The sequence below is a fragment of the Tetrao urogallus genome (genome assembly GCF_951394365.1).
Source record: "Tetrao urogallus genome assembly, chromosome: 8".
NCBI classification, from domain to species: Eukaryota; Metazoa; Chordata; class Aves; order Galliformes; family Phasianidae; genus Tetrao; species Tetrao urogallus.
This window is the reverse complement of record NC_136821.1, coordinates 10,239,181-10,263,105: the sequence shown is the minus strand read 5'-3', so window position 1 is coordinate 10,263,105 and position 23,925 is coordinate 10,239,181. Positions and strand designations below refer to the sequence as shown.

Here is a 23,925-nt window from a genome sequence, read left to right as displayed (position 1 = left end):
CTCCCTTGAAGCCATTCTCATGGCACAATGCTCAGGCTACAGCCAGCCACCATGATCAGACTGCAACAGACACCTTTGATTTCCCTTTGATGTTGCTGCAGTGAGGAAGAGCTCTAGGCAGCACGTGGCAGGAGATTGGGTCCCATCAGGCTGCGATAGACAACAGGAGGGCTGGGATACCCATCGGTGCAGTGGGCATGTGGCATGTTGACCTGTTGGTGGGGGCTGCAGACGTTGATCCAGATCAGGGTCGGTGGATCCAGACTCAGTGGTCTGACTGCTTATTGTCTGGCATTGGAGGGTTGCGGGGCTCTTCTTTAGGGTTTAACATTTGCATGTAGGAACAACTGGCAAAAGAACAGTCAATTCCTAAGAGTCCCACCTCCTAAGCTTCTCTTCCAATTAACTCCCATCTCCCTTTCCTCACCATTTGTTTCCCTCACTCACCTCACACCTTAGACCTAAAACCAGCAGTTATTTTTAAAGACTATGACAAAAGCACATCAACCCCTTTGCCAGTAGCAAAGGCTACATGGAGGGATCTGAACAGGCTGGATTGATGGGCTGAGGCCAGTTGTGTGAGGTTCAACAAGACCAGGTGCCAGATCCTGCACTTTGATCACAATAACCCCATGTAATGCTACAGGCTTGGGACAGAGTGGCTGGAAAGCTGCCTGGTGGAAAAGTGTCTGTGGGTGTTAATTAACAGCCAGCTGAACACGAGCCAGCTGTGTGCCCAGGTGGCCAAGAGGGCCAATGGCATCCTGGCTTGTATCAGCAATAGTGCATTGGTCAGGGCACAGCTCGAGTGCTGTGTTCTGTTCTGGGCACCTCACCACAAGAAAGATATTGAGGTCCTGGAGTGTGTCCAGAGAAGGGCGCAGAGCTGTGTAGGGTCTGGAGCACGGTCCTATAGGGAGAGGCAGGGGGAACTGGCATTGTTCAGACTGGAGGAAGCTCAGAGCTGACCTTATGGCTCTTTACAACTCCCGGAAAGGAGGTTGTGGTGAGTTAGAGTTGGCCTCTGCTCCCAGATAACAGCGGTGGGATGTGAGGGAATGGCCTGGAGTTATAGGGTCAGGTTGGGTATTAGGGAACATTTTTTCTCTGAAAGAGCGGTGTTGTGCTGGAATACAAGGCAGTGGAGTCACTGTCCCTGGAGATGCTGAAAAGCCATGTGGATGAGGCAGTAAGGAATGTGTTTAGTGTGCACAGTGGGGACAGGTTGACGGATTACACGATCTTAGATCTTAGAGGTCTTTTCCAACCTGGATGATTCTACGACTGTAAGCCCAGCACATGCTGGGAGTGAGGTGGAGGCTCACGGCACAGCCCCCCGCGGCATGGCGGCCGCTGTCCGGGCGCACTCCCGCAGCCCTCCCGGGGGCGGCGCGGCGGACTACAACTCCCGGCATGCACCGCGCGGCCGGGAGGGAGCGACGAAGCGCGCGTGCGCCGCCAGACGTGGCAGCGGCAGCCGCAGCCCGCAGCGCCGTGCTCGGCGATGGCTGTGCCGGAGCAGCGTGTGGGAGCTGCGCGGTGCTGCGGACGGTTCCCGCTGCTGTTGCTCGGGCTGACGGTGAGTGGCGGCGGCCGGACCGGGGGAGCGATGGGGTGACCGCAGGACGGCTTCGCGTCCCGGCCCCGGGGTGCGGCCGGCGGAGTTGGGCGAAGTTGGGAGCGGGACGGGGCCCGGGGCTGGGCGCGGCGGTGCCGCCGCCTGGCCGGGGCTTGGCGGGGCGGGGGGGGCACGGCCGGGGCTGCTTTTCTCCCAGGTGTTCCCCAGCCCTGCTGCCTTGCTTTTCTCTTAAAAAATATAAAAAGAGAGAAAAGAGAGGAGCCCCTGTCGTCCCGCCCCGACCGAGCTGTACAGCAGCCCCCCTCCTGCTGCGGGGCGGTGGTGCGGGACGAGGCGGTCCGGGCGCGGAGAGCCCCGGCTGCGGGTCGGGTCCGGCGCTGCTCCTCTGGCCGCGGGTCGGTGAGTTACTGCCGGCATCGGCTGAACGCTTTGAAAGGCGCCTTTAACTTGGCTGACGTGAACTATAGTTCTTCCTAGACAAATGGAGTTAGTAATTAATGCCCAATTACTTTAATTTTCTTATGCACGCCGGATCTGAGATCCGCGCGATCTGGAAGCGCTGACCTGGTTCGAACAGACCGAGTGCGGACGCGTGGCCGTGGCCGAGGTGGCACCGTACGGCCCCGGCAGCGTACGCACCGCCGAGCTCCGTGGGGAGGCTGGCTTTACTCCTCCGTGGCTCGGGTCCTGGGATGGAGCGGAGCGGGGGGCTGAGCTCCCCCGAGTGCCGGACGTGGCCGTGAGGCTTCCCCGCCTCGGCGCCTCTTCCGTACACGCGGCTCTTTGCGAGACCCGGGGCAGCGTGCTCGGGGATTAAGCGTGTGCTGTGGTCCGGGGCTGGATTTCCCTTCCTTCTAAAGCGGTGAGCGTGGAGGGTTATTTGTATTCTGCTGGCTGAGGCTGCGGGACTTCTCCCACTGTAACGTTTGTTCTATGTTAATGCAGGTATTTTTCTGTGAGATCTCTTTGTACGTTAGAAGCTACTTTTCCTCCTGACAAAAGAAGCCTTTCTGCAGGTGGATGTGTTGTTTCCAGCCCTTCTAGTTGCCCTTCTTTGCGCCTTTGCTGTTGCAGACCTGTTGCCTTTGAGCTGAGCGGAGTGAGCTGCCATTGTCAGTGGCATTATTTGATGCCATTGTCATTTATCCACACTATTCTCTCTTCCCCTTCTTAATTTGCCCCGGCATTTTATTTGCACTGTGGTGCTGCGTGTGGAGCAGATGTCTCCATCGAGCTGTTGATTCAGCTAATTCCTTCCCCTCTGCCGTGTACAAGTACTTTAAATTATTTCTTCCAATTTGCATTCTCTTGCACTTGAAGGTGTGTTTTTTCATCTTGAAATATGTAACTCGCTGTATGCCGGGATTAAATGCAGCCTACAGCTGTGACATTGCAAAGCCTGCCTTTGGGTTTTGCTTGAGCCCGTGTTTGCAGAGCCAGTGGGGCTGCTCGACAGAGACATTCTCAGTGTGCAGAGTTAAAGCAACGTGGCTGGCTGGGGGCAGAGGGTAACGAGAGCATTGTCTCCTCCTGGCCATGCCTTGCATGATGTTTACAGTTTGGGTTGACACAGTTCTTTATGTACCTGAATGTGATTTATGTTATTTTTTTTTTTCCTTCTGGAAATGCAGAGTGCCAGATGTGCAGCTCGAGCTGCAATCCCAGGTGCATGCTTAGTGCTCCTGAAAAATAGGGGCAGAACCCCAAACTGGAGGCAGCTTCCGTGCATTGAAATCCTTTCTGTGGGACTTCCTGTGTTTGTGCAAGGAAAGCTGTGAGCTGGGTGGACAAAATGCTTTGGGATCTCCTTAGGGAAGATGCTTAGTGGTCTCCTGCATCGTTGCAGATTCATGGTGCACGCTCAAGAGAGGTGCTGTGCTGATCTCTGTTTTATTTCTTGAATGAGCTGGAGTTGTAGGGAAGCTGTGGTTTGGGTACTTCCCCATTGGGTTGAGTGAGCGGTTGGCCAGACCCTGTGCTTGAAGGACCAGACTTAATATTGGAGGCACAGGTAGGTAGGGAGCTTACCAATAGGGTGAAATTGCCATTGGGGGGTCAGGTGCTGTCCCTTCCCAAACAGAGCCCAGCAGGACAACACACCCGGGACACGTTTGCCATGCAAACACAAGTGTTATCTGGGCCCAGCATGGCAAAGATTGGTTAATCCTCCACCTGTTGGTTTAGTGACAGGGAAACTGAATCAAGAGAGGTTGTCCAGCTTACGCTTTCAGGAAGCACGAGGCTGCTTGACCTGGTGCTGCTAGAATGCTGTGCTTCAGAGAAAGGCTTTGTACATTTCAGGCTTCCAGCTGGTGGAGTCAGCAAGTCCCTGACAATGTCACTGCTGTGCAGTGCTGGGTAGGGACACGGGTTCCTGGATCCTGGCTGGTGGGGGCTGGGTGGGCTCCCTGTTGCAGGTAGCTCTGCGGTGTGGCCCTCTGGCAGGTGTGTAGGCCTTATGGAATGATATGTTGAATCTACTGGCATTTGAGCTGAAATTCCCTTTAGAAGAGCTGGGACACTGCTACAAGTGTGGTGTGATCACCAGGAGCAATGGTTCTGCCCAGAACTGAGCTCACAACACCATGGGCAATCAGCTGTGGACGTTGCTCTGTTATTGACCATTTATATTTGCTTTTCAGCATTGTTGTTCCTTGAAGTGGTGGAGTCACTGTCCCTGGAGGTGTTCCAAGAAGCGTGTAGATGTGGCACTGAGGGACATGGTCAGTGGGCATGGTGGGGGTGGGCTAGCACTTGGACTCGGTGACCTTAGTGGTCTTTCCCAACTTTACTGATTCTATGATTTCAGTAAAATAGGGGGTAATGAGACCTTTCTTTGTAGTTTCTGGGGTGATTGCAGTCAACCTGTCTCTCCCTTTTTACCTCCAGCACTGAGGACACTGTGAGCTGCTCTGGGATCATTGACTCGTGCAGGCACTGCCTCTGCTTTGCCTCTCGCAGAGCTCTGCTTTTCCCCATGAATTCTGCTCCTGCTGTAGAAGTTAAGCTTATTTGCTTCTCACCTGGCAGAAAAATGTGAGGATTAATTAGTTAATATTTGTGCAGTGCTTTGAAGATAACGTTTGCTGTATGAAGTGCTAAGGATTTTCAGATGTCACTTTTTTTTTTTTTTTTTGCCCTCTCTTCTTCGTTAGTCCCATTAATAGTGGTTTTGTCTTCTTTTTATAGCCTCTCCTACATGCTTCTTGTGCTGGGTGATAGTTCCTTAAACTTCTTCAAACCCAGTTTTTAGTGGGGGGGTTGTGTGGGCCATGCTCTTCTCGTGCCCTGAGTTTCTGAAGCTATTCCAATGTGTGTGTTGAGAAGCAGCATCTGACATGGTCCTTCACCAGCAGCTTGTTTTGCAGTGATGCTTGGCTTGGAGAGAGTGAGCTGCACGTCCCTAATAAGGAGGAAGTTCTTCGTCAGCATTAGTAATTGACCCTATTACAGTCAGTTGTTAATTAGCAAATAGTTGCCTTTTTTTTCCCTCACTAAGCATTTGAAAACCGGTGATAAACCATACAATTAATTGGCTACGCAGAGCTTTGGAACCACCTTTAGTACAGGCTATTATGCCTGTAGCTTCTGTTCCTTAAAACCCAGTGTTTAAGAACAATATGAACAGTAGAGACTAGGCAAATCTTGACGTCGCCATGGTATTTTCGCTGTCTTCTATATTTGGAAAGTGAACATAGCTAGTGCTGCATCAAGTTGAATGCTTTATTTGTTGCATTTTTCAGACTAAGTTTAAAGAATATGAAGCTATTCTGCCAGGATTTTGATTTGCCTTCCTTGGTGAACAGAAGAGGATGGGGCACTTACCTCTTTCATATATGACCCATCACAGTGAAGTGCTGGCAGTTCTTTTGTTTTTAGTATTTTATTCCTTGCATGATTTGAGGTGAGAATTAATTGGTCTGGATTATATACAGAATTAGAATGCATCTTCCATGTATCTCATTACCCATTCTCTTCCCCTTCCTTTGAATAATAAATCATAGAATCATAGAATGATTTGGTTAGAAGAGACTCTTAAGATCATCTAGTTTCAACCCTCTGCTATGGGCAGGGACACCTCCCTCTAGACCAGGGTGCTCCAATCCACACTTGTTGGAATTGGAAGAAACCTTTAAAGGCCGTCTGGTCCTACCCCCCAGCGATGAGCAAGGACCCCTACAGCTCCATCAGGTGCTCAGTCCCCATCCAGACCTACCTTAAGTGTCTCCAGGGATGGGGCATCCACCACCTCTCTGTGGTGTGCCAGTGCTTAACAGGGCTTCCAGGTACCTTTGGGTAACAGAGATAACCCTATTTCCACTCATCTGATTTGATTAAAACATTTCTGCAGCTATTTTGGATAGTAATCATGAATGAAAACAGGGGACTGTCCTACATCTCACTATCTATCGTGGAAGATGTTTGTTACAAATGGCTCAGTGATCAAAGCTGCACAGCCCTGAATGTAAATAGCAGCAGAGGGAGGACTTGAGTGAAAAGCAAGCAATTATTGCACAAGGTCAAGAGTGGCTGGTATGATGAAAAAGGAAGATAAAACATCTGCAGTCAAACAGTGATTCTTGTAAACAAGAGAGCTTTGGATTTGAACATCTTGTATTTTTAAGCTGGAACAAACTGGGGGGAAGGGAGCACCGTGTCTGTGCCCCTCCTTCTCTCACCTGGAGATGGCTGGTGCACTGCTGCACCCTGGGATCTGTCTGTGCCCCTAGCTTGTCTGCAGGCTCACAGAGCAGCATCCCACAGCATAGGGATATTCCTTCAAACTCACATTCTGGAGCAAAGTGTGTGCTTTGCTGTTGGTTTGTTTTGGAGACTGAACAGGAAAGGAAAAGTGAAGTCTGGTCTTGTTATTGGGATTTGTTGCTTTTTTTTTCCCTTCCTCACTTTAATGTATCAGGCAAGACCTCTTTTTAGAATGTGAACTACTCCCCTCTGAAAGAAATCAATTATGAAATTAAATTCTGTGATCTGCACTGCTGCTTGAAATTCCGAGGCAGGTTTGGTCTTCAGCTAAATTCCCATAAAATGCCTTGTCAGACACAATCTGTTTCATATGCACAGGGTCACTCTTTGGCCATATTTGCAGTGGGTTGAACACTGTTGTCCCAAAATGAAAATGACATCAGTGGGTGATTAAGCTAAGACAGAACTCAAAGTCAATATGTTGCTGGAGGACAGGCATTTGGAATTGTGGCTGTGTTCCTGCCGAGCAGCAGTTGAGCTGCTATCAGCACCGTTCGCATCACTCATGCTACTCCTGATGAATGGTGTGCAAATTGTCTCCATAATTATACATGCAAGTGTTAGTGCACACATAAAAATTGCATGTTGACATATGGATGCAGGCACTTAAGCAGTGTTTCAGCCATGTATCCCTTTGTATTTTTTAAGCATAATTTGTGTCCAGGGAAATGCATATTTCATGCTCTTGAACTGGAAATGAGAGAATAGGAAATAGTTTTTTCTGTCAGTTTTGCAATTCTGCTCCTCTGATGGTTCTTCCTTATTGAACTTGGGTTTGTATTTTCTTGTTTTTAAAACTGTGTTTCCGTTGTCCTTGATACAAACTTCTCCTCCAGCCATGCTGCTTGTCCATAGCAGGAGTCTGTGCTGTTGTGCAGTTTTTGTGGGCAGCAAATTGTGAATTGAGGTGAGGATTAAGGTTGAGGTTCTGTGAGAATGGAACTTTTATTCCTTTTCATTTGAATAATAAATGTAAAATATGAAAATGTCTTCTTGTGTCAGCTTAAAAAATATTCCCATTTTTCATTCTGAAATGAGATTCAGAGAAGAGTAACAACTCGGGGAGTAAACTCTGCTTTCTCAGGTCCTTGGTGATTTGCAAAAAGCACGGCCTGAGTGATGGCCGTGTTTTCACTAGTGTCTGTCCTGGCTGTGTAATTAGCAAATAGTTATCTGCCAGTGGGTTATCTTTGCCTCTGGGTTTCTGAAGACTCAGGTTTGTCTCAGGTGCATAACAGGGGGGCTGTGGAGTGCCTGGCTGTTGGTAACACGTGTGTGCTCAGCAGCTTTGTGAGGAATTGCTGGGGAGCGGGGGAAGAAAAGGGAAAATTAAACCTTTCTGACTCCTTCCACCTAGCTTGCAAGATTATGTATTTAAATACGGGCTTTGATTTGAAGAGCAGAGGCAGAACACGTGTTTTGTACCTTGTATTCAAACAGCAGCATCTCCCAGCAGGTTTGAATTGGCTGTCTTGAGGGATTTGGTTCACCTGTGTTTTACCTGAGAATCTGTGATGCATCTCAGATCAGGCGCTGCGATCCTGTGAGTGACGTGCAACCTACACAGAGCAGCACTGTGAAAATGAATTCCCATTCAGCTCATGAGCTGGGGGAACTACCTAGATGAGAAGTGCTCCAGGTTTGCATTTTGCAGTCTGTGTTGTGTATGCTTTTTCTTAAGGTCCTTAGGCTGTGGAGGTGATGGCTGTATCAGGTACAGCTTGCAGAGCAACCTTGGGAGGACCTGTACTTCTGGGCAGTGTACAAACACAGCATGAAATAGAACAGACCATCCACCAGTTTTACTGCAGTTCGTCATCAGCAGAGCCCTCTGAAAGAGGGATGGTGCAGGTGTTGGTGTGGTCCTTGTATGCCTTCTGCTTTGAAGGCTGCTGAGGGAAGCAGCTTCTCATTTACCTTTTAGGTAAAGCGTTTGGAGTCTTCCTTAGCTGTTCCGCAGTGGTTGTGCACAGATTTTAAAGCTTTAGGATGCTCAAGCGACAGTAGGGTTTAGCTCGTTTCTCTATTGGTGTGATGCATCTGGAAGCAACCTCCTGCCCAGGAGGAACAGACATCTTCCATGACATCCTTTTTTAATAGGAGCTCGTCTCCTCTCGTGCCCTGGATTTCAAGAAAAAGCGGTGTGCCCTCATTCATTTCTGCACGAGAAAGCCAGAGAGCACAGAACTACTGAATTCTTATCATTTTGCAAACACAGCGCAATGCAAACGCTGGTTGGAAAGGCATGAACTCCTCGGTGCAGCCGATAACCTCCTGGTGCTGTGCTGCTGCCTGAGGTGAGCCTGCTGCTGCTACTGGCTCAGATCAGATTGGGTTTTATGACCAAAAAAAAAAAAAAAAAGGCTGGAACATTAATCTTAATTAAAGGGAAATGATGATTTATTGAGTGCTATAGACGTGCTTGTATGTGGTGCCTTTCTGTTCCGAGCTGGAGCATCAGAGAGGGGTGCTGCAGTGAGACCACGGCAATGTGAGCATTGCTGTGTTGCCCTGGGAGAAATAGGGTGAGATAACAGCGCATCTTTGCAACGTTTCGTGCTTTTCCCTTGAAGTGCTGCAGTTCCACCAGTACGGCGTGCTTTCTCTCAGTGGCAACGCAGGCGAGGCAGTAGTTAGAGCTGTCACTGTTTCCAGAATCCAATTTTTCAAAAGGTTTATAGCTCTGCCATTATAACAACAGCAAAAAAACCTTCTGAAATGGCCTAAACAGCCTTTCCATCTGGAAGAGATGTGAGATACATGTGCATTCAAGCTATGAGTGGAACTCTATGGATGCTTTAAGCAAAGTTCGTAATACTGTGTGGTGTCATATTGAAAGTGGCTTTTGTGTGTGTTGTTTTTAATTCCAATTCTTTCTTATCAGCAGTAAGTTCAGACTTACTTCTCCTGATTTAACTGCAGGTTTCTAAACCAAGGGAACAGGCTACAGTTTTGCTTTTCCCCTGCTTTCAGTGCAGGTTGAGTTTAGCCTCCTGTAACTGAAGATAGAAATAAAACAGTAGGATACTTGAGTGATTGCATAAAGTTGTGGGGAAAGTGTTTAAAAAATATTTAGGATTAAAGAGATGTGCTCATAAAGCCATGTTAGATTAATCCTTCCTGTACAGCTCCTGACTGCAATGAGTTTTAAGCAGGAATTTGAATGCCTGTGTCACCTCGCCTAGCACAACTGTGTTTGTCAGCATTGATTGGCAGCACTGTGTATTTACCTCACAAAATACACAAGTGATTCACGTTCATCAGCCTGAAGGAGAGAGGTTGAGCTCTGGACAGCTGGGTTTGGAGGAATGAGTGTGTCAGATGACATAAAGCATTGGGATTTGATGGAGCAGTGTTATGCAGTGGGTTGACCTGTTTGCCCTAAGCTTGTGCTGCCTGTTGTACTTTTGCATTGTATATTGCAGGTGTATCTTCTAGCAGTTCTTCCTAAACATGTCCTGAGGTTGCTTTGAGGATGGCAGTCCTTCCAGTTCAGCTGTTTCCATGTACCTCCTTGCTTGACATGTGGAAAAAGCTTCTGGTTCTTTCAAACTGTGTTTCATAGGTGTCTTGTTGACATGGTGTTAGCAGATAACTGGCTTTGTAATGAAACAATGCCTGGGGCTGCATCCTCTGAGTTGGGTTGGCTGAGTGCCTTGTTTTGAATGCTGCAATCTGTAGCAGCAGGGTGTGAGGAACAGGGCCCTGCTTCTTCCCATCCACCCTGGACCGAAGTTTTACAACCCAGCTGGAATGAGACCTGATCAAAATTAGTCCTGTAATTGAGGAGATGTGGAACATCTTGTGTGTTTTTTTGGCAAATGAATGAAAGCTTTTAGCCCAGCAATTAAGTGTTAAGGTTTTACTGTAAGGTGAATGTAAACTAGATAATTTCTCCGGCTAAGCTTCCCATAATCATTCCATTAGTATGAATTCATTACTGTGCAGAAGGGAGGCGGCGTAGCCTTATGGATAAGATTATTATTATTATTATTGAAGATTATTGCAGCACAAATGAGCACTGGAGGCTCTAGGAAGGTTATGGCCATATTTTGCTAGTTTTACTTTATGGCAGGGTAAAAGACAAATTCTGCTGTGGAGCAGCTGTGATTTTAAGTAGGCTAGAAGATGCCGCAAAAGAAGTGATATCTTTGCCTGGATGCAGAGAGACTAAGAGACATGCCTGTGAGACATGGTGGAAGCCAAGCCTGATCTTGTGGCAAAGGCACTGGGATGTGGTGTGGCTGGTGGGGAGCTGAGCCCTCATCCCCTGGAGGAGGGTGGTTGGGAGGGGGCTGTGCCTCTAAATGCAGACACAGTTGCTTAGAAATTCTGCCTTTGTTTCCTTCATCTGCTCCGTGTCAGCTTGGGTTAGTTATTTAACCGCATGGCTCTTGCTGCCTTCTGCAGGGTATGGACATGTTCCTCTGGGTTTTCAGAGGATTTAAAGAACCAGGGCAAGAGGGCTTTCAGAGCAGTGTTTTGCTGCATCTCTTGTTACTGTATATTAAATTTACGTAGGAATTTTTTCTAATTAAAGGAACAAACTTCTAAAGGCGATGACTTTTTAACTGTAAACATATTTCTGGATGTTAAATTTACCTCATCTTTCCACCTAAGGTTGCTTACTGGGAGCAGTATTGGTCCAGTTCCAGTAAATCATGGTTATGGCTTCTTTCGTTCATTTGTTTTGCTGGTCACATCAACACAATAGTTTATTTATGGCAGTACATCTCCAGATTGTGAAACAGATCAAGGCAATTTCAAGAGCAGTTTGTGTTTTATTTCTCAGTGTGGAAACTATCCTAATGTTTCTGGCTTTTTTTTTTTTTTCCTGTAGGCATTTCTGCTGGTGTTTGGGTACTCATTGAAATTGTCTCCTCTCATAGAAAAAATAAGTGACCACAAGGATTTTAAGAAGCTTCTCAGGACACGAAACAACGTACTAGTGCTGTATTCCAAATCTGGTGAGTTCCTTTCCTCCTGACTGACCCAGGTCTTTGGGCCCAATGGCATGGATGTGTTTGTGGATATTCATGTGTTCTACTCAAATGACTGAGCTCTTTGTCCTCGCTGTTTGCTCTGTGTTACCTTATGTGACTGCAAGGTGCAGCACAAGGGCTTCTTTAGGAGTGGTGTCCTTTGTTCTGTTGCAGAGACTCCTGATGTCTCAAGATAGAAGGGTTTCTTAATTTGATCTTTTAATTGCTCTGTCACTGGTGAAAATGTACCTTCTGGCTTTGTAGCCAAAAAATAGCTGCTCACAAAAGCTATCAGTCAGAGCTTGCTGGTGTGCTTATCACAGTAGTTGGCGAGTTTTGATTTGCTGGTGGCACTGAAAGGCTTAATGAATAGTTACAGTTCTGAAATCAGCCCGTCTTTGCTTTTGACAGCTTTGGATGTCCCACGGTTGTCTTTCAACTCTAATGAACAAAATATAGAAATAAAAAATGAGCTGCTTATGTAAGAGGGAGAAAATGGCTCACTTCACATCATGCCGCCTGTCCCCTTGAATCTCCTTGCTGTCTTCTCTCTCATTCTAGTTGTTCACTCTTGCTTATATCTGTCTGTTTGCTCTTTCTTTTGCTGTGTTCTGTTCCTTCTTTACCTTTGTCACCTCATTTGTTTTGATGATTTTTTTGTTTGCTATTTGTTTGTGTTGGCGCCATAGAAAATTAAGAAACAATCTTGAAGCTCTGTGCACGACTTCAGGATGCTCTTGTGCCCATGCAACAACACATTGGAGGGCAGGAAGAAAAACCCTTCACTGAGTTGATTTTCTGCGTACTGTTTGGATGTGTTGTTATTTTGTTGCCTCCTTTACTTTCCTCTTGGACAAGTGGTACAAGGATAAGTTTTGCTTGGGGGTTGCATCCTTCCTTTCTTGCCAGTTGCAAAGGTCTTAGTTTAGACACAGTGACGTCAGGAGGATCGCTCTGGGTTTAAAGCATGGCAAACCAGAGCTGTATGTGGGGACCCAACCCCACCCCCAATATCAGAATTTTGCAGACAAAAATGTGTGGATGCTGGGGTAGTTAACTTTGTTTTCTATAGATGGGCTTATTCTGTGACAGTTAAAATGACAGACGTGACAAGTTTTGTTGAAGTATTTGCGTTTTGTTCTAATGGGAAATTCTGAGGGCTAAAACGTGGACAAATGGTTTTTCAGTAACAGGTTCAAAGTGAAAGTCAGAAAAGAGTTTTGAACAGTGATTTTTTGAAAGGAATGCTTTAAATGAAGGGGAAAAAAAAAAGACATCTGTATTATTCAGCTTCTTAAAGGGAAAATTTTCTTTTTATGCTTAATACTTTAAGTGGTGGTTGCTTTAATTTCTTTTTTTTTTTTTTTTAGTAGCACAACCAGAGCACTTTGGCTCTGACATTCATCAAATAAATGTTGCCCTATAGGCATTGTTCAAAAAGTGTGTTGTGGAGATTTCTTTTTTCTGTTTTTATTATTTAATTGGTTGGTTTTAGCAGTGTGAAGCGCCGCATGCAGAGCTGGCAGTGGGATTAATGTTTCTCCCTCGCACAGTGATCCTTGCACAATTAGAATGCTCTTGCATAACTGTCACCCAGTTAAGGAAAAAGGGGAGGGGAAGTGAAGATGAGAATACAGAGATAGGAACTTTAATCCCAGATACATCCCCTCTAGCTGTGATGAGCCATTGGCCAACAACTGGTCATGCTGAAACAAGGCCTTGCTTCTCGGTGGAGCATGACTAGATGAGCATTTCTATCTCATGCAGAAAATGTGTTGGTTTCAGGAAATATCCCCACTTGGAGGGGACATCTAGTTCATCCTACCAGCTGGATGTCCTGCCACGGCTGCCCAACTAGTGAGACTTATGGGAGGAGTCTGTCCAGTCCCAAATGCTTATGTTCATTTGCCCTCTTTAAAGGGAGCTTGTTGAGCTGTTGTGCTATGAGTGCAGGAAGAATTCCCCCTTGAATCCATGTCCCTGTATAGTGGAGAGGTGGCTGTTGTGCACTGCCACAGCTGTGCATTACCAACACCTTGGGGTAGGATTTTCTTGAGCCAACAGGAATGGCCTGGAGGCTCTGGTGGCATCGAGGCCCACAGAGGCTGTTGAATACAAGGAAGCTGGTTCTGCCTCAGGAACCTTGGGATAAAATTTTCTAAAAACTAGAAATTACTTGAAGGAAACAGAACTATCACTGCCTGTTGGGTCTACCTCTGGTCATAGGCGTTCACTTTCCTCACTCTTGGAGACAAGTTATTGGTTCATGTAGATGTTTGATCTAACCCAGTACACCCGCTCTTACACTCCATGTATCTTATATTCCAGTGATCTGGAAACAGCAAAAGGTAAAGTAGTTCAAGGATTTCTGTATTTTGTTAATTGAGGCAGGGAACAGTCTCCATTAGAGACTGTCTGGGGAGTTGGTATTTGAGTCTCTCTTTTCGTTTTTGACTGCTCATTCCATTTTTCTTCTTTGTTTATTTTTAATACCATTTATAAGAGTGCTTTGGAATGGAAATGTTTTGCAAAAACTTCGCACATGGCCATTATAAAAATCTCACTTGAGTGTGCAGCCAGTTCTTGAAAGAAGCTTTTCTAGGTGCTTTCTGCTCATAGTTTTGAGCTCCCCCTGACCTCTGTTTTGGCTGTCTCCCATGGTTAATATGAGAATAACAGCCTGCTATTAGGTAAGTATTACAGGAGTGGGACTGAGGCAGGAAGAGATGCTGAATGACTTGCCCTTACAGCTGATGGAATTTCTTAATTAAATGCTCTAATTAGCAAGCAGTGGCATGAACCAGTTTGTGCCGAGCCATGGGAAAAAAGTGTTGTTGGATAGAAGCTGGTTTGCAGAAGAGAACATGGCGTTGCTCTATAGATATAGGTCAAGGAATGCATGGAGGGATGAGTCTGAATGTTAAGGGGGAGTGAGATGGGAAGGAGCCACCTGCTGTAGCTGTAGCCAGCGTTTCTTCTGGTTTACAGAAGATTTTGCTGATCCTTCTCTTAGCAGTCTCTTCAGATTAGAGAAGAAGTTCCAGTGCTTCAGAACAAAGGAATGCACCATTGTATTCTTCTCTGTGGAGTAATAATGCTGTTGGTGACTTTTTTTTTTGTTGTTTGTTTCTTCCAGCTGCTGCTGCAGAAAGCTCACTCAGGTTACTGTCTAATGTGGCCCAGGAGGTGAAAGGAAGAGGTACTATAAGCTGGATAGACTGTGGGTATGTAACTTGCTGTTTTTTATTCCCCCTTTGCCCACACTCCCTTTTGGCTTGTATTGCTGACTTAGCTCTTTTGGTAGCTCTGAAACTTGTTGCCTGTAGCTGAATGCACATCACTCTGTACAGTTTCTGTATAACCACAGGGAGCCTGCATCTTACCACCTTTGTTCTTCCTTTGTGCAATTGGTAGGGGATTGTTTCTCCAGTACAAGCTGTTTGTCACTTCTGTGACAATGTGTTTGCAGCCCAAAGCTGGAGACCTCAGGTATGGCATTGCCTGTCATGGGGGCCACATAGCATGGAAACACTGCTGCAACTTTCTCACAAACAGGGTGAGGTAGAATCCCACATGTTGCACCTTGGCTGGAGGGCAGCACAGTTCTGCTTGGACAGCAGATATTGCACATGCAATAGGGCTGGTTGATTTTGAAGTGCCCACCCATTTCTGTTTCTCAGGAAAATGTGCTTTCTTCTGAAGAGCTTCCTCTGTGCTTGTAGGTTGTGCTTCGTGGCTTGCAGATCTGAAAGCCTCTGGAGTGGGTCAGCCCAATAACATGTTACCTATGGCTTTAGTTTATGTACCATAGAACCTCTCTGCTTCTGCAACTTTGCCTACAGGTGGCAAATTTCCTTCCCTGATCTGCAGAGGAACAGCTTGCTGGCTTCCTTTGTGTTTGGGTGGATTGCTGTGGAACGAACAAATTGTACACTGTGCACAAATCTGTTGTCTCTGCAAATCATATCACTCCTTTTAAAGCTGATTTTGGAGCTGGTCTCCATCCATCAGGTAGTGACCCAGAGTGAGTTGCTGGTGAATCATAGTTTGCACCTGTTTCTACCTGCCGAATACCAAATAGCCAGCAGATAATGTCTTGACACTTAAGAGGAGAAAGTCACATGGAGACCTGGCAGATCTCTGAAGACCAGGCTCCCTTCTAACAAAAGTGCTGCTAGACAACTTACTGATGTTGGTAATGAGCATTAGTGAAGAGGGTACTGGACCAGGTTCTTGACTTTAGTTTCTTATCAGCTGTGTTTGTGACTGTTTCCTCTTTGTTTCAGGCCACCTCTGTGCTGTGAGGTTCTTACTCTGTGTGTGCACGTGGCATGTGTTTGTACAGCTACTGAACGATGAGGCCATTTGGCCCTTGAAAATGCTGCTGTAATGCAACTAAGCAATAACCGATAGCTTGCAATAAATCTCCAGGATTTACTTCAGTTCTGGGTTGAGGAAGGAAAGATTCAATGTGGAAGGCTTCCATCTGAAATCCAGAAAGTGTTGGCACTTAACAGTTCAGTCTGTGTTCTTGAGCTTGTAAGTGATGGTGATGGGGAGGGTAATGCATTGCTCGCTTTTTCTGTAAAATCAACTCGTTTACTCAAACTCTGATATGCTTTCCCCTTTCTTTCTTTATAAATGTTTTCATCTAAAACAATCTCTAAGGAAGTGACTTGATGTATTAAAGCATTCCCGGAGGAGACTTTAAATATATTTTATAAGTAGCTTGGTCCTTGTACCTCCTGTCTCGCCAGGATGGGGAGCTTCCTGTCTTTAAGGAAGGGTGAGCTGTTCCCTGAGAGTGAGGCAGCCTGTTGATGGTCATGCTGTAAGAGCTTCTAAGGTGTAAGAATGAACTCATACGTTCCCAACCGTATTTCCTTTTGCTGAGGACTAGCCTGTGAACAAGACACAGTGAATGCAACAGTAGATGCAGCTCTCTCTTGGAGGGTTGAGCAGTATATCTTTGGATTACTCAGATGGGAAGAGCCTGGAAAAAATAGATGGCCTGTCCAGCTGTGGCTGGGTTTTTATCAGAGACTTTTCTTCTGTCCTTGCTTCATGCAGAGATGTGTCCTCACCTGGAGTCTGTCCCCATGGAGCTGCTGGGCTCACATGTGTGACAGAGGATGCCTTTGTGCACACGAGGGACCTTGTGCTTGAGCCTGACCAAGTTTTATGGTTGATTTACTTGTTAGGCCTATAGAGCACTCTGAAATCAATCTCTTAGCGCTGAGATGACTTTAGAACTTGTATTTTCCTTGATTTTTTTTTTTTTTTTTTTTTCTCCTTAAGGCTTTCTTTTTTCTAATACAGGTGGTTGCAAACTGCTGCAGTGATAATGTGAGGATGCAGGAGTGCTGTCTGTCACTGGTCACAGAGGGCTGTTTGTAGGCACTGGGTACAGCTGAGCGCTGCCAGAGGCTCTCAGGCCATTCTAGAACAAGTATGCTGTGAGGCTTATTTGCAACCCTTCATACTGAAACAAACAGCACACAGATGCAAGGATATTTACAACACAAGCTCGATTTGTTTCACAAATATTGACAAGCAATGGCTACTTTGGCAGTAATGTTTAGCTGGGAACTTTGGCTTTATTCTGCACATCCCACTGCAGCAGACTTGTTTGCTGTCAGAACTAAGCTCTGGCAAGGCTGTTGTGCTGTTCGGAGCTGTGGTTTGCGTCTGCTCCCTGCGGCAGTGGCAACAGCAGTCTTATTCTTTATTGGCCGTGGGTTTGGGTTTTTCTTTGTTTTCCTTGTAATCCCCCCTCCTCCCTTATTTTATGGGATTGACTGCAAGTACTGCTGTCCGTATTTTGGCTTGCTTGGGTCTGCAGGCTGGGACAGAGGCTGGAATCGAGAGAGGGATTGGTCTTCTGGAGAGCAGTGGTTCACAACTTGGCCACTGAGTTACTGCTATTCATTCCTGCTGTTAAAAAGAGGTGTATCTGTGTTTGCCAGGCAGTTAGATAAATATTGCCTGATTCATTAGTCAGTGTTTATAAAGAGTTTGGAGACCTTTGGAAAATGCTACAGCAACACAAGTAAGTGTTGCTTGTTTAGTGCATTCAGATGCTCTTTGGTAGATGTAAAATCAAGTAGTGGGCTGGATTATTTGTTGAATTATTTTTACTAGCAAACCAATAGAATAGGAGTTCTAACAGTGGAAGGAATTATGCATGAAATAGGAACTCCTGCTAGCAGATCGTTGAGGTAGTAAGTAGAAGGCACAAAATCACAGAATGGCCCGAGTCAGAAGGGACCTCAAGGATCATGAATCTCCAACCCCCCTGCCACAGGCAGGGCCACCAACTTCCCCATTTAATACCAGACCAGGCTGCCCAGGACCCCATCCAGTCTGGCTGTGAGTATGTCCAGGGACCGGGCATCCACAACCTCTCTGGGCAGCCTGTTCCAGTGCCTCACCACTCTTATAGTAAAGAACTCCCACTCCATAGTAAAGGCACAAAGTGTAGTGCTTGTGTGAACATGATGAGAAGAGCTTAGTGCTTGAATGAAAGATAACATTTTTGCTGTGCGTCTCTGAAGTAAAGTCTCAGTTCTGTCTTGTGATTCCTAAGATCTGTTTGATTTTAGCAGTAATTCCCACCAAGCTGTGTAGAGCAGGACTCAAAATACATATTTCTTTGGCTTGGAGTAGTTATTCCCTGCTTAATTGCATGGCTCCCCTTCCAGCAGGTCCCAAATACAAACAAAGCTGTGTGATTCCCATCTGCTGCCACTGTGCCCGTGCTTGGCGCTAGTACATCAGCCTAATGGGAAGAATAAGTGCCATCTGGCTGAAGTGCCTGCCTGATTTTTGGTTGGTTTGAATCCTACTTTCCTGCTTTTGTGCCCTATGTCATTCTTATAGTCTTTCGCCAGTGACTATTTAAAATGTTGCAATCCAGTTACATCTATCATAAAGGTGAAGTATTTCCTTCAGCATTTATTCCTCATGTTGGGATGGAAAGGCAGCCCCTCCAAATCTGTGTATATAAACATCGTCTGGTTCAGGAAACACTCTACAGGAAACAATCTACTATGGGGTTTTTTTTTTTTTTTTTTTTTTGCTGGGATGCCTCCAAATTTCAAGTTTCAAATGAAATCTTCCTTCTCCAGTTTCCAATTTCCCAAAGCTTTGATACAGCAAAGGCTTTACCTATATGCAGTCATTGGAATAGGAGAGAGGAATTTCAGAAATAAGGCTACTGATGCAGGTAGCATTATGTGTTGTTTTGCTCTTTATCTTCTACATTCATGCCCATAAAGCCAATCAGAATTAGGGTTTATTTAAGAGTAAGTCTGCTCATCTTCCTTCCTGCACTCGAATGTTAAAGCTGATGGAGAGCTTTGAGATCACAAATAAAAGTGACCAGCTTTGATGGGGAGGAAAGTGGAAAGAAGGGAGGAGTGTGCTTGCAGTGGTGCAGCTGCTTCCATCCAAGCAGGTTGCAGTGCCTGTGTTCTGCCTTTTCCTTCTGCTGCTTCAAAGGTCTGTTTGCAGCAGATCCAGGGTAGGTATGCCAGGTATCTGTAAGAAACTATTTGCAAGTGTGGTTATGCTGACAGTGTAGTCCCTATATGGCTATGATATTTATGACAAACTGGGCATTTGCAGCATAGATTTCCAGTGCCTTCCTCCTGTCTGTTTCATAACCTGCCCATGAGGTTAAAGCCACTGCTCCTTCAGGTCTTCTTGTTTTACAGTCAGAGTGACTGTGCAGGAAGTGCTGTTCTATTCTCAAAAAATCTCCTTTAAGGTAAACTCTTCTAGCATAGTAAACCTGCTTGGTCTGCACTAATTGAGAAGCACAATGATTAGCTAAAATCCACTGTGGTGCTGTATATAGAAGCCTGGTTCTGTACCAAAACTTCAGCCATGCGTGCCAGTGGTTTGTGTTTTGCCTCCGGTTACTTGTTAACTGGGAATTTTTAACATTGCTGTTTTGAAGAGTGAATGAGCTGAGAGGTAATGATAAGTTACCTCAGTTTTCCTGAAGTTGCTGCTTTAAAAAAAAAAAAAAAAAATCCTCTACATACTCTCCAAGCTCATCATGCAGCCAGAAATCTAAGAGAGACTGCAGAGGAGCACAGTGTGCTGTGGCTTCTGTGTGCCTGTGGAGAGGCATCCAGAACCTCCTTCTGTGCTCCTACTTGGTGTGCGTACCAAAGTAGTGTTAGTACTCGTGTCCCATGCCAGAGGTACCCCTCTGCACCTGCCTGGTGAGGGTTAGGGGAGGTTTGGATGTGGCTGATGAAGATGTCCCTCTTCAGAAAAGGAGTTCAAGTGTTCTGCATTTCTAGTATAGATCCATTTGTAGCTCCTTTGCACCTTTGCTGTGCAGGTGTGGATACTGCCCAGTGCCTCTTACTAATTCATATTCCCATGGACAGTACCATTCATTACTCCCTTTCAGTAGAGCTGGAGCTTGTAGAATCATAGAATCAATAAAGTTGGACAAGACCACTAAGATCATTGAGTGCAACCATCATGTCATCCTCACTTTGCCCACTCACCACGTCCCTCAGTGCCACATCTGCACATTTCTTGAACATCTCCAGGAGCAGTGACTCCAACACTTCATGGAATAATGACATTGAAAAGCAAAATGAATAGTCAGCAACTGAGCAATGTCCACAGCTGGTTGTCTGTGCTGTGCATCTTTTTCCTTAATTAGGTTTGTTTGATGATACCTGTCACCTCTTGGTTGTAGAGCTTCTTTCTGCTCTTTGCCTTGCTCTTACTTCTAGTGAGAATTAATCTGATGGGTTTGAATTTTGGGAAAGTCTTCCTTTTTAATCTAATTTCTATAGATTTCTGGTCTCTCTAATTGACTGATGGGCACAGAGAGCCATTTTCATTGGATGCCTGCTGATGCTGGATCTCCACAGCACTGGCATTTTTCTACTTGCATTCCTGGCACTTTTAGAGAAGTTTTTGCAGCAGGAGGTTCTGAAGATTGCGCTTTGATCCACACAGTCTTTTTTTGCTGTGCTTTGGGGAGAAAAAAACAGACTTTAAATTCAGATTAGAAGCTGTCCCATCAGGCTGCTAGTCCTAATCCTTGAGTCTTTCTGTTGGTGTGCTTTCTCTTTCTGGTATTTGTGCTCCCTCAAGCCTTAAAAGATTCAGGCTTTTCATCCACTGCCTTGTTCAAGCAGCTCATTTATTCCTTGCTATGGAAAACTGTTGCTATTGTCAATTCTTTGTAAGTTTATTTTCATATAAGATCTAGAGCAGTGACAAAGCATTGCTTTGTTTTCAAAGACAAATCCTGTATTCTAAGCTTCCTATGCTTATTTCTTCTGCATCCATCCCTCTTGGGTTCTGTTCCTATTTTGCTCATCTGCCACTTCCTAAGCCCTACCCTTGAGCATAGCATCGAAGTGCCTGTCTGCTCCGAGAGGTGCAGATGTACTTTGTGTTTGAGTAGATGTGAGCCATTACCATCCAGTGGCTGCTTAGCACAGCTCTTTAGAGAAGTGCTTTTGCAAGCTATGCTGATGGATTGAGAAGTGATTTTTTTCTTTTTTTTTTTTTTCTTTTTTTTTTTTTTTCCCTTTTATTCTCCTATTCAGATCTGTCTTGAGAGTGACACAGCAAAGTCTGGGATCATTAGAGAACAGGAGGAGCCTCACAAGTGGGATGTGCTGTAAGCAGCAGTGGTTGCAGTAGCTTCCAGATTGGGAAGAGAGGTGGTGCAGAGGCAGTGCCCACAGCCTGAGAAGAATGGGATTTGAGGGGGTCCATCTGGTTTCAGTTGGTCATGTGGCTTGTGGAAGTTTCTGGCGTCAGTGTCGCTTTTGCTGCTTTTTTGGGTCACAAGCTCAGTGAATTGTTTGGCAGGGTCTCAGCTCCCTGCTTTCCCAGGATGTTCGTCAGTCTGTTGTCTGGAGAGGGTGTGCTCTGCAGGATAGCCTGAGGGAACTGCAAAGGCTGTGCAGTGGGCTGGGAAGCCCTTTGTGATAGTTCATTTCTGAGGGCTGCTCTGAAATTGCAGGTCCCTGAATAAAACTGGAGTTGTGCTCTGTATGATGGCTTTCACCATAAGAGAATGAAAGCAATTAAACAACAGAGGCAGTAATGAGACAGCACACCGCTAACCTGATGGCAGCTCTCACTGATGCCTTCCAAAGCTTTTTCCAGCGTGAGAAGGCTTATTTTGTGGACAGAACACCCTGATCTCAGTGCTTGTGCCTTCTCCTTCCCTGTCCAGTCTCATCTCTTCCAGCTGCTGGGACAGTACAACACAGCCTCCATCTTGCTGGTCTGCAGGTGCATCTGGAACGTAAGGGATGCTGAAGCTATGCTTATGTGTATTGTTGAGCCCTGTTTTGGAGATGTGCAGATAAAATCTGTTTACAGACTGAGAGATCCGTGGTTCATGTGGTTGTGTTATGCTGATAGGAAAGTAAGATAGTTTCTGTGTGAACAAATACCACGACCTTGGTACTTAAATCAGTGCTGCCACGGTGTGATTTATTACTCACTTCACTTAAATCGGAAGGTTTGGTCCAGGCTGCACTTCAAGGTGTTGTGAATGCCAGCACCACTGAGATAATGTGGCCACACACAGCACATGCACTCAGAGCTGCTAGTTGGCAACAGCAGACACGAGCTTTTCCTGAGGGCAGTTTTGGCATTTTCTTAGCGAGGATCTGACAGTTGTTCCAGCTTCTCCCTGCCCACAGGCTGATGGTGCTGTAGGGTCGATTTCTTACCTTGGTTAGAATCCAGTGGTCAGCATTTCACAATAAAGGGAATATGTGGGCAGCTGCAGAAGATCTTGTTGGTGCTTGTGGGAAGGAATGGTGCTGCAGGTGCTTGGCTTTAACCTGCTGCCTTCTGAACCTGCCAGGACAATACTGAATTTTCTCTGAATAGGAATTGGGCACTGTCTCTTAGTCGAGTTCCATCCAGATTGGACTTGTTTTTAAAAATCATTGTGAACCTATGCAGCCCAGTTCCTGTACCATATTTTTGCATTCTTCCTGTCTTGTTTTGGCCTCTGTTTGCCCCCTTTCTGAATTCTTCTGCCACAGTGTGGCAAGGCCTTTTCTCTGCGTAAGCTCCTGCCACCAGATTCTCACCACGTCCCCATCCTTCTGGCTTTGGGCCTCCAGCTTCCCACCTGCGGGCAGAGCATCACACACTGTTCTTGAGCAACGCCAGTGCGTGCGTGTCCCTTTCAGGTGCTGGCTTTGATAACTGTTATCCAGAGGTGGTCAGAGCTCTGTTGCAAGGTCCTCGGCCTCATCCCAGCCCGGCAGCAGATGGCTGCCTGTGCAAAGTGATCGCTCATGCACACTAATGCTGACAGGGGACTCCAGAGGTTTGCAGGTAGTGCTGCTTTTGGGGCTTTCTGCCAGCTCCGTCACAACCCCAAATGACAGAAAAGCTGAGAAGGCTGCAGTGTGCTTGGGAAGGGATCAGGTGTTCCTGTGATGTGTGCTGTCCTTGTCATTCAGACTCCTTGCTTGGGTAGGTCAACTTAGACCATTCATTTTATTGTTCTTTTGAACAAGCTGCTGTGGCTTTGCTTCTCCAGCAAAGGAGTGTTTTGCAGCACCAGGCAGATTCTCTGGGAGTGGGGAGTATGTGGATTGTGTTTGTAGGATATGAGGGGTACTATACTGCTGCCCCACTTGAGATTTGACCATATTCCATTTGCTGTATTGCATATAGGGTGAAACAGGATGAAGTTGGACCCCTTCACTAGTAGCATGGGTGGGATCTGTGGGATCCAAATTGCTCTGTCATGAGGCAGCCAAAGATGTCTGCTGGTGGCATCATCACACACCCATCCTCAAGCTAGCATTTCCTGAGCCTGGTACTTGTCTGGAGTGCCTTGGCTAGGATGGCAGAGGACTGATGTTCCACCCCTACCTTCCATCTCCAGCCCTTGGAACTAACTCTTGCTCTGCCTCTTCAAGTGGTGTAATTAAATTGTAAGAACTGGAGTCCTCATTACTTTCTCCCGTGTGAGAGCTGAGGAGCTCATCTTCAGAGAGAGGCTGTTGGCTGAGATCCAAAGGAGACAAATCTCAGAGCAGAGGCTGCATCTGTGTTGATATTTACTCTCATTAAGGATAATGGTCATTACCAAGTGCTATCAGCGCAGGGTTGCTCTTTACAGGTTATTTTTGTCTGGCTGTAAGCAAAAGCAGAAGAAAAAGCAAAATGCATCCATCTCTGCCGTTTCTGCACGTCTTTTTATTTTCATTTTTTCCAAAGAAACATTAATATGACATTTGAATTGGTGGGTCTGGCATGTGCAGAAGTCTGCACTGATGCATGAAAAAATTGTTGATTCATATTTAGAAATCTCCTATTCTGGGAGCTTACTCCTCTTCCATCCCTTGCATCAGTGCACATAGATTGCATAAACAGACTGAATTCCCAATGCACTGGTGCAGACAATCAGACCAATGCATAGCCAGAGAAAGACTGGAGCAAACTGCTGCTTGCCTTCCTGTGATAATGGATGTGCATTCAAGCAGCCACATGGATCTCTACAAATGGAGCAATCCTGAGAGCAGAGTGGGCTCACAGTCTGGTCCTTCCAGTGAAACAGCTGTTCTTATCTTTCCT

General features: G+C 46.0%; 1 protein-coding gene across 1 annotated transcript in view; it reads left to right on the top strand.

Annotated features, from left to right (window-relative positions):
• Positions 1–1,504: 1,504 nt before the first annotated feature.
• PDIA5 (protein disulfide isomerase family A member 5) overlaps positions 1,505–23,925 on the top strand; it is a gene marked incomplete at both ends in the record, with an annotated part of 90,495 nt that continues 68,074 nt past the window's right edge. Inside the window, 3 exons of the mRNA XM_079539145.1 lie at positions 1,505–1,579; positions 11,184–11,310; positions 14,462–14,549. Coding sequence (XP_079395271.1) covers positions 1,505–1,579; positions 11,184–11,310; positions 14,462–14,549 — 290 coding nt within the window. The remainder of the gene's footprint in view (positions 1,580–11,183; positions 11,311–14,461; positions 14,550–23,925) is intronic.